At 43.9% G+C, this 18,866-nt stretch overlaps 1 protein-coding gene across 1 annotated transcript in view; it reads right to left on the minus strand.

The window, feature by feature from the left end:
- LOC116983474 (plasma membrane calcium-transporting ATPase 2-like) overlaps nt 1–18,866 on the minus strand; it is an 847,186-nt gene that overhangs the window by 262,110 nt on the left and 566,210 nt on the right. The window contains exon 5 of the mRNA XM_033037261.1: nt 2,659–2,856. Coding sequence (XP_032893152.1) covers nt 2,659–2,856 — 198 coding nt within the window. The remainder of the gene's footprint in view (nt 1–2,658; nt 2,857–18,866) is intronic.

The following is an 18,866-nucleotide window of genomic DNA, read 5'->3' on the forward strand; positions in this document are numbered from 1 at the left end:
AGATGCAGCATAGCATGATGAAATAGCTGTCAAGGCAAAACTACCTGGCGCCTTTCATGTGAAAGGATCTGCTACAAAGGCAATGGGCAGCAGCAACATAGCAAAGTGCTCTCCTTTCATGTCTTTTACCATTTACTCAGAACATACTGGAGCACTGTGTCAATTGGAAAGTCAAATGGTTCAAAATAGCAACAAAAAAATGTATGACTGGATGCGGGCGGCACGGCTACCGGCTGGAAGGCGCTCCCGTGTGAGCGGCCTGGGTCCCGGCTGGAAGGCGCTCCCGTGGGGGCAGCCCGGTGCGGGGCTGAGACGTGTGGGTGGCCTGGCTACCGGCTGGAAGGCGCTCCGGTGAGGGCGGACCGGCTCCCGGCTGGAAGGTGCTCCCGTGGGGGCAGCCCGGTGCGGGGCTGAGACGTTGCCGTTGCCGTTGCCGTGTGGGCGGCCCGGTGCGGGGCGGAGACGGTGCTCCGGTGGCTGAGGCGGCGTTCTGGCGGCGGCGACCTGGATCCGGGGCTCGGCCGCGGGCCAGTGGATGACAATGTCGGGAGCTCGCAGGTCACAGGCTGGTGCCTGTTTTCCGGAGCACCCGTTGCAACAGCTGCGTCCGCTGGACTGGAGGGCGGCAGCTTCGACCACCCCCGGGCCGCGGAGCTTGAACCGCGGGACTGATACCATCGCCCGGTGGGGTATCGCCTCGGCGCAGAGGGAGAAGAGGAGGGAAGAGACAGTAACTCTAAGACTTTTGCCTCCATCACAGTGAGGAGGTGTTTGGTGAACTCACTGTGGTGGATGTTAATTTGTGTTTATTGTGTGTTGTTATTATTACATGTATGGCTGCAGGCAACAGCATTTCGTTCAGACCGAAAGGTCTGAATGACAAATAAAGGATTCAATTCAATTCAATTCAATACCAATAAGAATGGCTAGAGTACAAGAGTTATTTGAGGGATGAGTGGAAACAGTCTGTAAGTAAGAGAAATGTTTTTTAAATGTGTCAGTTTGTGCGAATTGAAATGTGCTAGCCCTTCATGGAAGGAAATGTAGCATCTTCACACATTCTAGCCTGTGTGCGCCTTTACACTAACAGCAATGCTGAGTGCTCTTGACTGCCTTTTGAAATGGCCTGGCAAGCAACCCAGAAATTGATGCCCACATCCCAGAATAAGTTTAAAAAAAACAAATGGTTTTTACCTGCAATTTTGGAGAAAATCTGCCATTACCAAGACAAAATTGTGTATGAAAAAGCGGGAAGACCTATAGATTGAGTATTATAGGCCGGTATTTGTACCCATTATGGACTAATTTGCATTGGAAGTTTGAACTTCACTGAGCCTGCACCTTGCTCTGGGCATGACATTGGAAATCCTATAGGAGGGATAGGGCCCAAGGTGAAACAACCTGCACCTTACAGGGTGGCAGAGGGCAGTGGTTGAGACACAAGGTCTGTCTGAGTTACACGAGTCCAATGCTCAGAAAACACAGATTTATGAGTAGACACAAGAATTAGGTGGAGAATAGATTTTATAACAGTAAAGGATATTGAGACAAATGGTTTGCCAATAGAAGACCATCTCAGAGGACTTGACAGAGTGAATGTAAAGAATATATTTCCTTTAGTGAGAGAATCTGTAAAACCAGCATTCACCTTTAAAAGTCAGTGGATGGATATTTGATAAACAAACGGGTGAAAGATTAGTCATAAAGTGCTGGAGTATCTTATTGGGTCAGGCCACATTTCTGGGGAACCTGGATAGGTGATATTTTGCTGATATTTCAGCACCTTTTGTGTGTGTGTGTGTGTGTGTGTGTGTGTGTGTGTGTGTGTGTGTGTGTGTGTGTGTGTGTGTGTGTGTGTGTGTGTGTGTGTGTGTGTGTGTGTGTGTGTGTGTGTGTGTGTGTGTCTGAGTGTGTGTGTGTGTGTGTCTCTCTCTCTCTCTCTGAGTGTGTGCGTGTGTGTGTGCGTGTCTGAGTGTGTGTGCGTGTGCCCATGGTGGAGAAAGCTGGGGGAGAGGAGAGGCAGGACAAAATGTGGCAGGTTACAGGTGAACACAGGCAAGAGGGGGTTGTCATATGGCATTGGTAGGAGATTTACATTCAGATCAGCCACAATCTTACTGAATGGCAGAGCAGGCTCAAGAGCTGAATGGCCTACTTCTGTGTCTAATTTGGATGTTCATACATAACTCAGTTTGTGCAGTTTTAATGTGTGACCAAAGCTGGGTAATAAAAATGCTCTGGATTAATATACACAAACATGTGAAAGAGCTTTAAAGAAAGAAAGAATCAGATCTGTGACATTCAGTTGTGGGTCAACCAGGGAAACTGACGCTACAGGGTGAAAGGTCATCAGGCACATGAGAGGTAATAGATTTCTCCACCAGTAACAGCGATGAATAGCTCTGTGAAATACCAGCAAGTAGGAGGTACATTACCAAATATTTCATCGACTTTGGTCTGCAGGAACCTTATAAAAATGTAACGGAATCTTAGTTTGGCTATATTTAGTCAATGGGTTTAATCTGGTTCACTGATTCTTTTTGGATCATCAGTCAGTTAATTGCATAATTTCATCATCATAACTAATTTTATGGGTACATTGTTTCCACTCAACATTTAATCTGGCAACCAAATGATCAAGTAAGATACTTTACTCACTTTCACTTCTCTCTCCAGGTGGTTGATAAAATGAGAGACCCAAGGAAATAATGGCTGCAATTTCTAGGATGATAAGGGTCACATCTTGTAGTGCTTCCCAGATTAACTGGAGGAAAGTTTTTGGCTTTTTTGGAGGTATAAAGTTTTGACCAAAAGTCTGTTTTCTGTTTTCAAGATCCACAGGATTCCCGGCTAAACCTGTGGAAGAAAAATACAAGAAGAATGAGTGAAGTTTAAATAGCCAGTATCAAGAAGCCAGTAATTAACTTTTTGCTTGTGAACAATATCAATTCAGTCTGAGAAACAGTTTGGGGAATCAATTTCCCACTGTGATCTGAGACCTTTCATCCCCTGCCAAGCAGAAACCAGGCAAGTGAGTAAAGAAATTCAGCTCAAATTACCCACCACTCATCCCAGAAGCTGACAATTTCACTTTCTTGCCCTGCAAGTCAAGCCAGATCTATTTCTAGGGGCGCATGTCAGGACCTGATATCTTTATCTGGACGCACGCCACGCCCGTCAGGTTGATTGCATTCGTCGAAACAGGGCGGACCACGTGAAGGTTGCAATCTCCCACCCCCTTTATCTGGACCAAACTATACATTTTCCTGTATAATCTGAACCGGAAATGGCAGTAACTTTCCTATTGACTAATCCAAAAGTGATGTGGATCAGGACCAGATAAGATCCAAAATGATAGATACAAAATGTTGGAGTAACTCAGAGGGACAGGCAGCATCTCTGGATAAAAGAAGTGGATGACGTTTTGGGTCGAGACTTCAGACTCAGTTTTTGGTGTAAACCAGCATCTGCAGTTCCTTGTGTAGGAAGAAGGTCTGAAGAAAGGTCTCGACCCGAAACGTTACCTATTCCTTCTCTCCGGACATGCTGCCTGTCCCGCTGAGCTAATCCAGCATTTTGTGTCTCTCTGCAGACCCTTCCTATACAAGGTCCAAAAGGATCTGCATTTTTATATGTCTATGGCGACTGGAGCAACAAATGTCCTTCTCCAGGTGACCTTGCCCCCTTCTCTTCTAAATGTTAAAACTATTTTTTAGGATGGCCAGTGGCTGATCGCAGCCCCTTCCTTCTATTGCTGGCGTGTCTCTTGTCCTGATGACTACCCCACTGCATTGGAAGGCAAGTCAGTCAGCCTTCAGGGTTCAAACAAGCCTAATGTTGTTAACCTGACCTGGGTCGCATTGTGCCAAGGACAGGTGGGAAATTAACATGGTTAATTTCTGACAGAAATTTACTGCACTGGTTAATTCATAGCATGCTATCATTTAAACCTGATTTACATTTAAACCATAAGGGACTATGTAATGGAAAACAGCCAATGTATTTGTGTGACAAACATAATAATTTGAAGAACAACATTTGATTTTTGTTATTGAGGGAGTGCAGCGTAGGTTTTCAAGGTTCATTCCTGGGACGGTGGGACTGTCATATGCTGAGAGAATGGAGCAGCTGGGCTTGTTCACTCTGGAGTTTAGAAGGATGAGAGGATATCTTATTGAAACATATAAGATTGTTAAGGGTTTGGACACGCTGGAGGCAGGAAACATGTTCCCGATGTTGGAGGAGTCCAGAACCAGAGGCCACAGTTTAAGAATAAGGAGTAAGCCATTTAGAACAGAGACGAGGAAACACTTTTTCTCACAGAGAGTGGTGAGTCTGTGGAATTCTCTGCCTCAGAGGGCGGTGGAGGCAGGTTCTCTGGATGCTTTCAAGAGAGAGCTAGATAGGGCTCTTAAAAATAGCGGAGTCAGGGGATATGGGGAGAAGGCAGGAACGGGGTACTGATTGGGGAATATCAGCCATGATCACATTGAATGGCGGTGCTGGCTCGAAGGGCCAAATGGCCTACTCCTGCACCTATTGTCTATTGTCTATTGTCTAATTTACTTAAAAGCAAAGGCAAAGGTACTTGGAATATCTCGTCCTGGAGCCTTAATGAACTGCGTGCATACATGTATGTGGGCAGGTAGAAAATAACTAATGCTGCTGCATTAGAGGTTGCAACAAAAATAAAAACTATTGAAAACAAGAGAAGAAAGCATTATCAAAAATGTGAGTTGCTCAGCTTCATACAAGCAAATCATTCACTCCTGGAGTGTCTTGTCAGCAAAATCAACAATAATAACCTGGATTCCAATGATTTTTAAAAGGCATGACAGGCTCAACAATCCTGGGAGTGAATGAAATAAAGTTTAGTAGGAAATAAAATACATCAATTACAATCAACAATTTATATTGTAATATTGCCTTTCATTTGTGGGGAAATATTCCAATTACAGCACAGAACAGAAATTATACAGTGGGTTGAAATTTAACCTCAGCAGCAGGTTAATTGTCCAAAACCGCAGCATAGGCACTCCCTGTCTGATAACCAGTCCTATTCCAGTTGAAGTCAAATATGTAGATTTGAAGTTCAGAACTCAGATTAATATAATGCAATATTTAAAAGTAAAATACATTTTTGGCCTATTCTCATCTTGAAAATGGCAGGAACATTATTGGGCCTGGAGATGGAAATCTGAAGAAGGCTCTCAGCCCGAAATGTCGGCCATTCCTTCTCTCCAGAGATGCTGCCTGTCCCGCTGAGTTACTACAGCATTTTCTGTCTATATGTTCAATATTGATGTTTTAATGAAAGTTTGTTTTCATGACACATTAATTCATAAAATACTTGGGTTCCATTTTCAACTAACTTGGTTCTCATTTGGTTTGCATAGTTCGGAGGCCTGCCATCATCTAAAATGAAATAGCTCTTGATTTTCTGGTGTAAACTTATTTACATCATTATTCACCATTTTAGAAGTCTCTTGTAAAACCACCACAACGAACATGTTTAATTTAATGGGGACATTTAAAAAGGAGGTATGGTTTTACAATCTTTTTTTTTAGAAAAAGGCTTTTCATTCTGAAGAAGGGTCTTGACCCGAAACGTCACCCATTCCTTCTCTCCAGAGATGCTGCCTGTCCCACTGAGTTACTCCAGCATTGTGTCTATCTTTGGTTTAAACCAACATCTGCAGTTTCCTACACTAGAATGAGTGGTCACAGTCTCAGAATGGACGGTAGGCCACGCAGGACTTGAACAAAACTTTGGAATTTTCTACCACAAAGGGCTTTGGAGAGTCAGTCATTGAGTTCATCCATAAACAGAGACTGACAGATTTTTGGATATTCAGAGGATCGGGGAATATGGAATATTGCAGGAATAAAGCACAGAGACAAAAGATCAGTCCTGGTCTTGATGGATGGTAGAGCTGTCTCAAAGGGCCAACATTGTTTCCTCCTGTTCCAGTGTCTAATGCCCCTGCCCCACTTAGGAAACTTGAACGGAAACCTCTGGAGACTTTGCGCCCCACCCAAGGTTTCCGTGCGGTTCCCGGAGGTTTTTGTCAGTCTCCCTAATGGACGAAAGTGGTTTCCGCTTCTTCTATGTTCCGGCGATTATTTCAAAAAATTCAAAACCGGCCGCGACTAAAAATAGGTTGCCGTTTTAAAAATTGGTAATTTTTTAGTCGAAGCCGGTTGCGATGCTAGTTGAAGGTGGTTGCCGGAGGTTGCAGGTGGTGGAAGGTCTACAACTAATACAACAGAGTCAGGCAATTAACATCGTCAAGCAAATAAAAATATTAAAATGTGATTACAGACCCCCTATAAATTTCTCCCTGATCTCTTTTGACCTCTGAACTCCTCCTAATAAAACAGAGAGGAATTCCTGACACCAGCAAAATATCACCATCACAAATATGATATTAACTAAACAGGTCAAAACTGTTGTATAGCCCAAACTAATTTCCTATTTTTTAAAAATATATCTGATGTTGTTTTCCTTTTAAGTGTCCTGATTACATGGAAGACATCTCGGGTAACCTACGGCAAATGTATTTTCGCTGCTGCTCAGCAACCAACCACTAGGAGGTATTGAGTACTGCTGTAAGTCACGATTTTCAGCTGCTGCACTGTTAGATCAGCACTGATCCAGAATGACAAAATATTATAATCAAAATCACTGCACAAGGCCAGAATAAAGAATATTGACCTTGAAAACTTTTTATTACGAATTCATTTGAGTTCAATATTTATCCTTCCCATGGGCAGGGCCCAGTGAGCCACAGTTATAAAGGTTGCCGACTTCTGTGCCTTGCTCTTACATTTATGCCACTCATGGAATGCAGCCACTGAATCACGGAGATCGCTTCCAACAAGATAAATGAAATCTTTTTGTTTTACACACGAAAGACAAATTAGGAAGGACATTTTAAATGATGTTCTTCAGGTCATACCTGCAGCTCAGAAAAAATGGGACACTGCAGCCTCGAAAGCTATCAGCTGAATTCATCTGTTCCATAGCTGCAATGCAGCAAGAATCAGAGTACAGTTAGCACATACATAATAACTCAATGTTCTGTGCAATTTCTCAATAATCACACAAAGAACTTAGGCTTCTGGGATTCACACATTACAGAAGTCTGGTCTCATTAATGTGGAGCCCAAACCGGGTCACTAATAGAGCAAAATGAATGTACGATATTGCACATGTCCTTCGGTACAAGGTAAAATTAGCTCCTAAAAGCATCTTTCTGGTCTAATGGGAAACACATTTTGACATTCTTGCAATTTAAAGCAAGAAATAAAGGTGAATTAAAAAAAAAAAATAGACAAAATTAAGCTCCACTAAGTAGCAGATCATTCATTAATTACAAGTTCACTAATAAAACAAAGATTTATCACCTGCTCTAATTCATTATTTAACGCTCGGGTGAACTACAAATAGAACTGAATCAAGCAACAAAGTTTAGATCATTCAGATCTGAAATCCAGTGTACATTTTCAACAAAATGATACCACTGCTATCTTTGCACCAATTAAAAAGGATGCTGTCCTTATTTATTGTTACAAAGTCTTCCCAGAATGTCATTTTAAAGTAACATGCACTACATCAGTATAACAACAATGACACGTGTTATTAACATTCGGCCTCAAGTATCACTCTCCCTTTCATCACTGACCTATGTTAGTTGAAGACATGGATGAAGATAGTTTGCTGTGCCTGAACTAAAAAATGTTTCCTTTCTCAAGCTACTTGTTCGGATTTCTGTAGAGGTGGATTATTTACTCAAATAAAAGTGGCCATGTTTTTTTAAACAAAATTCTTTCTCATGCCCCAGTTCTGAATTCATAAACAATATGCTTCCCAGAACATTTAGATATATATCCTTACCATTTCCAAATCAATTCCGGTGTTCTGTGGTAATTTGGAGGGTCTATTTCTGCCCAAGGCCCTTTTGCATTCTCCCTCAATAATGGAGACACAAGAATCACAACTTGATAGCTCATTTGGCCTGGACAATTATTTCATGCAAATGTAGCACAGTGGTGCAGAGCTGCTGCATCACAGCACAAGGGACATGGGTTTGTTCCTAACCTTGGGTTGTGTCTGTGTGGAGTTTGCACATTCTCCCTGTGACTGGGTGGGTGCTCCAGTTCCCTCACACATTCCAGAGACGTGCAGGTTTGTAGGCTAATTGGCCTCTATAAATTGTCCTGCTATAAATTGTAGGAAGTGGATGCGTAAGTGGGATTACACAGACTCCGTGTGAACGGGTAATCAATAGCCGGCATGGACTCAGTGGGCCGAAGGGCCTGTTTCCATGATATATCTCTAAACTACACTAATTAGTGATTCAAACACAATTCCTGTCCAAGGGATTTCAAAGAACCGTGGTTCAAAATGGTTTCCCGTGAGAAAATGGCTCATGGTTTAAATATTGGGGTTGCTTGTCACAGTTCTGCTGAAAGATAGCAGTCAAAGATTGATGCAACAACTTACATTTATATAAAGCCTTTAACCAAACATCCCAAAGCACTTCACAGGAGTATATATAACATCATTTATTGCCAGTGCAGCCGTTGAATAATTCACAAGTAGCAGGGAATGTCAAGTTTATATTCGGCATTAACACTATTGGAGAAAAAGTTAGTCAAAAAAGGCCACACGTACAAGGTCTAGGCATAAACAACTGGGTTTATCAACAGACACTCGCTTGTGGCTTTAAAGGATATCTAATGGGAGAAACAAAATACGTTCAATGCTCCTTCTAGACAGAGTAGTAATGAGGCAAATCTTTTATCCATCACCTGCCTCCTTCACAGATTTGGCAACAATTTGTGGTCGGGGGTTCAGAGTTTCACAGCAAGATACAGATGGGATTAGGGACCTCAGTAATGCCCAGTGGTCCAGCAGTGGGTAGTAAAATGGGCAGTACTGTAAACAATAGCACAAATCATGACCTACGTAAGTAAGTAAAAGAATAATTGGGCTGAGAAGTGGCTTCTCCATGAATTCTTCCCTCTCTAGCCTGAGCTAGTTACATGTATCATTACCATCCTGCATTTGATGAATAACCCATCTCACAGCAGCCTGTTTAAGAAGGAACTGCAGATGCTGGAAAATCGAAGGTACACAAAAAAGCTGGAGAAACTCAGCGGGTGCAGCATCTATGGAGCGAAGGAAATAGGCAACGTTTCGGGCCGAAATGTCTGAAGAAGGTCTGAAGAAGGGTTTCGGCCCGAAACGTTGCCTATTTCCTTCGCTCCATAGATGCTGCTGCACCCGCTGAGCTTCACAGCAGCCTGGAATAGTTATACTTGGAGAGGATGAGGATGACACAAAGCAACGAATGAGTCCCTTCTTCCAAATAATATATTCAAAATAAGGTGTGTGGGAAAAGATTTAATAGGAACATGAGGGGCAAATTTTTCACACAGAGGGTTCTGGGTACATGGAATGAGCTGCCAGAAGAGGTAGATGTGGCAGATACCATTCAACAATGTTTAAAACTCATTTGGATAGGTACATGAATAGGAAAGGTTTCAAGGGAAATGGGCTAAACGCGGGCAGGTGAGACCAGCGAAGATGAGGCTTCTTGGTCAGCAGAGGAAATTTGGGCCAAAAGGTCTGTTTCCTTGCAGTATAACTCGGGAGATGAACTTGGAACATCGCAGAAAACAGCAAACTTGTCATACCCGTGGGAACACGGTTAAACTCTTAATCAATTCAATTCAATTCAATTCAATTCAATACACTTGGGATCTCGTACACAACCATGAGTCTTTCACTCGGGGTACCTCGTGGGTCAGCTCCTACCGTGAGACAGGGCTATTACTCTATGAGCAAGGAAAAGGCATTGGCAGAGGCGAAGGGAAATGAATCTATGTTGGGATAATCCTGGGCGTGTACATCTCTGAAGATCTTTCCTGGTCCGAGAACACTAACGTAATTATCAAAAAAGCTCATCAGTGCCTCTACTTCCTGAGAAGATTACGGAGAGTCGGTTTGTCAAGGAAGACTCTCTCTAACTTCTACAGGTGCACAGTAGAGAGCATGCTGACCGGTTGCATCGTGGCTTGGTTCGGCAATTTGAGCGCCCTGGAGAGGAAAAGACTACAAAAAGTAGTAAACACTGCCCAGTCCATCATCGGCTCTGACCTTCCTTCCATCGAGGGGATTTATCGCAGTCGCTGCCTCAAAAATGCTGGCAGTATCATCAAAGACCCACACCATCCTGGCCACACACTCATCTCCCTGCTACCTTCAGGTAGAAGGTACAGGAGCCTGAAGACTGCAACAACCAGGTTCAGGAATAGCTACTTCCCCACAGCCATCAGGCTATTAAACCTGGCTCGGACAAAACTCTGATTATTAATAACCACTTTCTGCTATTTGCACTTTATCAGTTTATTTATTCATGTGTGTATATATTTATATCATGGTATATGGACACATTTATCTGTTTTGTAGTAAATGCCTACTATGTTCTGTGTGCTGAAGCAAAGCAAGAATTTCATTGTCCTATACAGGGACACATGACAATAAACTCGCTTGAACTTGAACTTGAACACATAGCAGAAAAAAACAACTTTTAATGTGGTATTATTCTTAGACAGTGGCCCACAAATTTATTTTTGATCAAGGAGGAGAACCAAGCCGAATGATTAACAATGAAAGATGCACAAAATAAAGAAATTACTCCGATTATATTGTAAAAGTGTTTTGAAATTCCACGAGCTAATAAAGCATGATATTTTGAAACACAAATGAATGACTATTCTCCATAGTCATAGTGTGATACAGTGTGGAAACAGACCCTTCGCCCCAACTTGCGCACACCAGCCAACATGTCCCAGCTACACTACTCCCACTTGCCCGCGTTTGGTCCATATCCCCACAAACCAGTCCTATTCATGTGCCTGTCTAATTGCTTCTTAAATGTTGCTATGGTCCCCGCCTCAACTACCTCCTCTGGCAGCTTGTTCCACACACACGCCACCCTTTTTGTGAAAAAGTAACCCCTCAGATTCCTATTAAATCTTTTCCCCTTCACCTTAAACCGAGGAGTGGAGCTGAAGATTAAGAAGCTTGTAGGCAGTTTTATACAGTACCCTTGCATTGTCCTTGGGCGAACAGGATAGAATGGCATCATCATGTGCCACCACATTTATTTTGTGGTCAGAAAATTAGTTGAGTGACAAGCCATTAAAACTAAAGGAATTCTTCGCTCCAGGCACAGTGGAAAGGATCCCAGGGCATTCACCACTGGGAAGACTGAATGACTGCAATGTGAAATAGTCTTGCCGTTTAAATATGAACTCAGCGATTTTTTTCAGCAGAACGCCAACACAGGATCCTGATTAAGGATTCTTAACTTGTGCAAATCTATCCATGTGTTAAAATCAATCGGCAATAGGTTTATTGAAATGGCAAAACCTACAGTATTTACATGGTTCAATTGTCTACCAGTAAAAATAGCTTTTAATTAATTTGGAGTTAACAATTATTAAATCTACAGAAATATCTCAAGCGAACCAAACTGATTCATCCATTTTTTTTAACACGATCAAATAGATAACATGGGCAGGACTAGCTGATAAATCATGTACAAAATCATGTCTCAACCCGAAACATCGCCTATTCCTCTCCATAGATGCTGCCTCACCCGCTGAGTTTCTCCAGCATTTTTGTCTACCTTCGAATTTTCCAGCATCTGCAGTTCTTTCTCAAACATGTACAAAACTACGATCATTTATTACTTTCAGAGCCATGCATTTCATACAAAACATGAAGTTTAAAATTAGGTTGTTAAAGCAGCCATTTCATCAGACAATGTACTGTACATCGCATGAGATTCTCCCAAACTGCGAGCTAGGCTCTCAGGCCAAATTGCTTACATAGAAAGGGAGTATTAAAATTCAGAATGGAGAATGCAAGTTACAGATTGGAGAGGGTCACAGCAGAGGGAAACAGCTCGGAGATCACGGAAAAACATTTCTTTATTTACTAAAATTAAAATAAATAGATAACATATGAGGAACTGTATGAATAAAATATTTATCCATATTTCATCATAGACTAAACAACATTCTTTTATTTATTGTACATTTTCCACAAGAGTCCGAGTTGACTATTTCATTGTTTAATTTAGCTCAGTAAACCAGGAGTGGGATAATAATAGCCTCTTTTATTTATTGTAATATCATCAACAAGCAGGTCAATGAATATTCTTCATTATTTCCAATTTATCGCATTCTATTCCCTGAAATAATATTAGTTACTTTCTTCTCCTAGTAACATGGAGATGCTGGGACATATCAGATTCGCCCTCATAGTATGTCGGAGGAATCTGCAGATACTAGTTTAAACCTCAGATAGATGCAAAATGCTGGAGTAACTCAGCGGGACAGGCAGCATCTCTGGAGAGAAGCAATGGGTGACGTTTCATGTCAAGACTCTTCTTCAGTCTGAAAGAAGGATCTTGACCCAAAACGTCACCCATTCCTTCTCTCCAGAGATGCTGCCGGTCCCGCTGAGTTACTCCAGCATTTTGTGTCTATCTTCAATTTTCTTGGCCCCGCTCTGAGAGTAGAAGTGGGGGCGGATCCGGACCGCAACGGCCGTGAGCCCCAGGCCGAGTTCAGCGATCGTTTACCTGCTTCTGATGCTGTTGAAGGTGAGACGTTGCGTCGCGCCAGGGTCTTGGGCCTGTCCCACTTTGGCCATCAGTTCCGCGACAGGCCGTTGGCGCGCGAAGATTTTGTTCGCTACAAAAATTTCGGAGCCCCGCGCGATGTCGCGCACAACTACATACCCCTCCGCGCTTCTCAGTGGGACCAGCCCCGCGCGGCCACACGATGCCCGTGTGCCTCAACGCGACCATGAGGTCGCGTAGTTTGCGTGCCAAGGACACGTAAGTGGGACAGGCCCTTTACTTCTCAACTCTCCCAGGTTGAGGGTTTGGGTTCGACTCCATAGCACAAATGTCAAGGCTGACACTTCACTGCAACACTGAGGGAGTTGTTGGCAGTGCCATCTTTTGAACTGAGACATTAAACTGAGGCTAGACCTGCTCTCTCAGATAAATATAAAAAGATGTTCTGACACAATTTTTAGGGGAACTGAAGTTATTCATAATATCCTGATCAATATTTCCCTCCGAAATAGCACGACTAAATCGAATTAACAATCATTCTCTCACCGCCATTTGCGGGCAATTGTAGTGAGCATATTGGGTTGGCACTTTTCCCGCAACGGTGATTTGAAAAATGTACCGATTGACTTCAAAGTGCTGTGCGAAGACAGGCTCATCCAATTACTTATACAATGTGTGCCTTATATTATCAAAATCCAAGGTGTGTGTTAGTATACTGATATTTAACCATCAGTCCATGGCCATTTCTTTTCTGGTTTAAGATTAATGACAACATTCTTTATTTATCCATCTTGGAACCAGCTGGTTACTCACCAGAACAGAGCTGTGGAGTTCCAGCTGAAAGTAGCAAAAGGGGCCATCTCAATTCCAGCAAAAAAAGCAATGGAAGTGGTGGAGATGAGCAAATCCATAAAGGCAGTGTGGTAGTTCACCAATTAGTGCCGCTACTTCAACTCCAGTGACCAAGCTTCATTCCTTACCTCAGTTACAGTCTGCATGGAGCTTACATATTCTATCTGCAATTGTGTGGGATTCTTGCAGGTGCTGTAGTTTCCTCCCACATCATTGACACAAAAGTGGGTGGCATCGTAGATAGTGAAGAAGGTTAGCAAATATTGTCGCAGGATCTTCATCAGTTGGGCAGGTGAGGAATGGTGAATGGAGTTTAAGTGAGAGGTGGTGCTCTTAGGGAAGTCAAATGAGGCAGGACCTTCACAGTGAATGCCAGGGCTCTGGGGAGTGTTGTAGAACAAAAGGGATTTAGGAGTACATGTACATAGTTTGTTGAAAGTGATGTCACAGATAAATAGGGTGGTCAAGAAGGCTTTCGGCACATTGGCCTTAATCAGTCAGAGCATTGAGTATAGAGGTTGGGAGGCTATATTACAATTGCACAAGACATTGGCAAGGCCACATTAGGAATATTATGCTCACCTTTTTTCCATCCTGCTATAGGAAAGATGTTATTCAGATGGAAAAGGGTACAGAGAAGATTTACGAGGATGTTGCTAGGACTTGAGGACATGCGCTGTAGTGAGTCGTTGAGCAGGTTAGGACTTTATTCCTTGGAGCACAGGTGGATACAGTGGTGGACCTACATTTTTGGGGCCCTGAAGCTTGAACTGTTATGGGGGCCCGTTCGCAACCAGCAACAAGGTCTGGGTAACCAATGTTATCTTCTTCAACGGATTTGTTCCACGGCAGATCACCACAAATTTTAATTTCTGTCATAAATGTTAATAGTGATTTAAATTATTTATAATTATCTATACATAACTAAAACTCTGATCTTGTTATCTTCGGGTTTGGCGGTCTTTCTATTTGCGCAAAAACGGTTTGCAATAGCGCTACGATTTTTCGCCAGTTCACTCACCGTTCTCCTGCGCTGCGAATGCACCAAGATTCGTTCCGATCGGTTGAATGTCGTAAAAATTGGTGGGAGAGAGGCGCCGATTAGTCGAGGCAGGGATTATGTGTGAGGTGGGAGGTTTGATCAAGGCGAGGTTTGGTGAGTTGAGGTTTAAGTGTGAGGTGAAGTTTCGTCAAGGCGAGGGGTTTAGTCGAGGTGAAAAATCAGATTCATTTCTAGGAAAACAAAAAAATCGGGTTCCGATTTAAATCGGAAGAATATCTGGAGTAAAGTCGCTTCTGGGGCCCCTCCGGATTAGGGGCCCTGAAGTTTAAGCTTCATTAGTTTCATAATAGATCCGCCCCTGCAGGAAAAAGGGTAATCTAGAGAGTTATTTAAGATCACTAGACTAACTGGGACCCGTTGATCCCATTGTCACATGGGAGGTCTGGTCCCCCAATGCAACCCATTCCCCAACACAATATTCCACCACTCACCCATAGCCCCCAACTGCGCAGGCACGGCTCATTTTCCATTATACCCCGGCACTCCCTCCCCTTCCTCTTCATGTGTGGGAGGGGGGGGAGAGAGTGCAGGGGGAGGTGTGGCAGGGATGTGGTATGGGAGGGGAAGAGGGGAGGGCGGGTGTGTTTGGGTTGGGGGGATGTAGGAGGGGGGGAGGGAGTGGTGTGGGGGCAGGGGGGAGGAGGAGGTGGGGGAGGGGTGGGGTGTGGAGGGGGGTGGGGTGGGAAGTGAGGGGTGTGGGAAGGGAGGAAGAGGGATGTGGGAGGAGGGGTGTGTGGGTGTGGGTGGGGTGTGGGGAGTATGGGGGGGGAGGGGGAGAGGGGTGTTTGTGGGTGGGGGAGGGGAGGGGTGTGGGGGGTGTGGGGGAGGGTGGATGTGAGGGCGGATGGGGTGTGTGGGCAGGGGGTGTGCCAGGAGGGGGGTGTGTGTGGGAGGGAAGGGAGTTGTATGTGGGCGGGGAGGGGGTTGTATGTGGGCGGGGAGGGGGTGTGTGGGGGCGGGGGGGGGAGGGGGGGGAGGGGGTGTGTGGGCAGGGGGGGTGTGGGCAGGGTGGGGGGGAGCGGAGTGTGGGAGGCAGTGGGGTGTGTGGGCGGGGTGGTGTGGGAGGGTGTGGAGTGGATGGGGTGGGTTTTCATGGGGAGGGGGCAGGAGCCAGCGATGGGGACCAGAGGAGAAGGGGCCGGAGCTGGAGGGGCGGTGCGATAGGGACACAGCGGGCAGATCAGTAACTGGTTGCTCTCCTCCGCTGGGATCAGATTCTCTGCTTTCCGTTTGACCGACATCTCCAGCTCCGCGCGGCTTCCAATCTCCGGCTCTGCGCCACTTCTGGTCCGTCCGACAATAGCGTCCGGTTGGAGACCTCTGCCGGCCACTGCGGGGCGTCCCTCAGCTCTAGTAAAGACGCCGAGCAGTGCGCAAGAAGGGGCGTCTGACTGACAGGAAAAGAGACCAATCGGCGTGTCGCTGACTGACAGGAGAGAAGACCAATCTGCGCATGCTCGGTTTTAAAGATTTTTAAACCTTAATTATTTTTAAACTATACCACCGATTGGAACAAAATGGTGCACTTGAGCACAGGAGAATGGTGAGTAATGTGGCAAAAAATCATAGCGCTATCGTGTACCCTTTTTGCACAAATAGAAAAACTACGCAAACTGAAAAACCACGCAAACCGGAATGCACAGTCTCTTAACCAGAGTAGGAGAATCAAAAATCATAGGATATTGGTTTAAGGTGAGTGGGGAAAGATTGAAAAGGACCCTGAGGGGCAACTATTTTTAACAAGGGATGGTGGGTGTATGGAACGAGCTGCCAAAGGAGATAGTTGTGGCAGGTACTTTCATAATGTTTAAAAGCCATTTGGACAGTTACAAGGATAAGATAGGTTTTGAGGGATATGGGCCAAATGCAATCAGATGAGACTAGTGTAGATGGGGCATGTTGGTCGGAGTGGGGAAGTTGGCCCAAAAGGCCTATTTCCACGCTGTATGATGGGCTGGTTAGTGAAGTGTCTAACATGTGCACACACGTGGCAAAATAACAAAATAAATGGCTAACTTGGTGGGCATGTGAGATAGAGCAAATTGTAGGACTCGAGGGGAATGGGGCTCTGCTGGGAGCAAGAATGGACTCGATGGTCTGTATGGCTTCCTTGCACATTAAACTGAGAAAGTAGAAGCACAGAAGGTGCTCTCACACAGAGGTATGAAAAACAATACAAATTAATTATCATCACAATTAACAGGGAATTTTGTAATCAAATGAAATTATTAGAAATTAATATCCAAATATAATAATCCATACCTCCTCTCCCACCTTTTTATATGTTCATCTATTAATCATTAGACTTTATGTAGCCAATACAAAGTCATAAATCTCATTATATCAACTATAATAATAATAATAATAATAATAATAATAATAATAATAATAATAATAATAATAATGCATTTTATTTGCTGGCGCCTTTCTGGACACCCAAGGACACCTTACTATAAATATAAAACACCATTTAATCAAAATAAATTGGATGATATTCTGGAAAATATTTTCCCTGCAACCACAAGGCTAAGCATCCCTAAACAGTGATTAAGTATAAAAATATGATTTACCAGCATTACTTTTCTCATATAAGGATAAATGAGTGGGAGTAACTATATCAATACGTTAAAGGAACAATGCTATTAATTTCCTCAATGCATTTTAATACATTGTTGATCCCAGTTTAAAGGATTAAAAAATTGTTTCCTTAGCTGACGATATCTCATTTTTTTCTCTCTGATGGGCATGAAGTGAATTTATTGATTCTATCATTGCACACCAGCAGGGACATGGGGTCGGGAGTGGGAAACATAGAAACATAGAAACATAGAAATTAGGTGCAGGAGTAGGCCATTCGGCCCTTCGAGCCTGCACCGCCATTCAATATGATCATGGCTGATCATCCAACTCAGTATCACGTACCTGCCTTCTCTCCATACCCTCTGATCCCCTTAGCCACAAGGGCCACATCTAACTCCCTCTTAAATATAGCCAATGAACTGGCCTCGACTACCCTCTGTGGCAGAGAGTTCCAGAGATTCACCACTCTCTGTGTGAAAAAATTTCTTCTCATCTCGGTTTTAAAGGATTTCCCCCTTATCCTTAAGCTGTGACCCCTTGTCCTGGACTTCCCCAACATTGGGAGCAATCTTCCTGCATCTAGCCTGTCCAACCCCTTAAGAATTTTGTAAGTTTCTATAAGATCCCCTCTCAATCTCCTAAATTCTAGAGAGTATAAACCAAGTCTATCCAGTCTTTCTTCATAAGACAGTCCTGACATCCCAGGAATCAGTCTGGTGAACCTTCTCTGCACTCCCTCTATGGCAATAATGTCCTTCCTCAGATTTGGAGACCAAAACTACGCAATACTCCAGGTGTGGTCTCATCAAGACCCTGTACAACTGCAGTAGAACCTCCCTGCTCCTATACTCAAATCCTTTTGCTATGAAAGCTAACATACCATTCGCTTTCTTCACTGCCTGCTGCACCTGCATGCCTACTTTCAATGACTGGTGTACCATGACACCCAGGTCTCGCTGCATCTCCCCTTTTCCTAGTCGGCCACCATTTAGATAATAGTCTGCTTTCCTGTTTTTGCCACCAAAATGGATAACCTCACATTTATCCACATTATACTGCATCAGCCAAACATTTGCCCACTCACCCAGCCTATCCAAGTCACCTTGCAGTCCCCTAGCATCCTCCTCACAGCTAACCCTGCCCCCCAGCTTAGTGTCATCCGCAAACTTGGAGATATTGCCTTCAATTCCCTCATCCAGATCATTAATATATATTGTAAATAGCTGGGGTCCCAGCACTGAGCCTTGCGGTACCCCACTAGTCACTGCCTGCCATTGTGAAAAGGACCCGTTTACTCCTACTCTTTGCTTCCTGTTTGCCAGCCAGTTCTCTATCCACATCAATACTGAACCCCCAATGCCGTGTGCTTTAAGTTTGTATACTAATCTCTTATGTGGGTCCTTGTCGAAAGCCTTCTGGAAGTCCAGATACACCACATCCACTGGTTCTCCCCTATCCACGCTACTAGTTACATCCTCGAAGAATTCTATAAGATTCGTCAGACATGATTTACCTTTTGTAAATCTATGCTGACTTTGTCCAATGATTTCACCACTTTCCAAATGTGCTGCTATCCCATCTTTAATAACTGACTCTAGCAGTTTCCCCACTACCGATGTTAGACTAACTGGTCTGTAATTCCCCATTTTCTCTCTCCCTCCCTTCTTAAAAAGTGGGGTTACGTTTGCTACCCGCCAATCCTCAGGAAC

Source organism: Amblyraja radiata, chromosome 18 (genome assembly GCF_010909765.2).
Source record: "Amblyraja radiata isolate CabotCenter1 chromosome 18, sAmbRad1.1.pri, whole genome shotgun sequence".
Taxonomy (NCBI): domain Eukaryota; kingdom Metazoa; phylum Chordata; class Chondrichthyes; order Rajiformes; family Rajidae; genus Amblyraja; species Amblyraja radiata.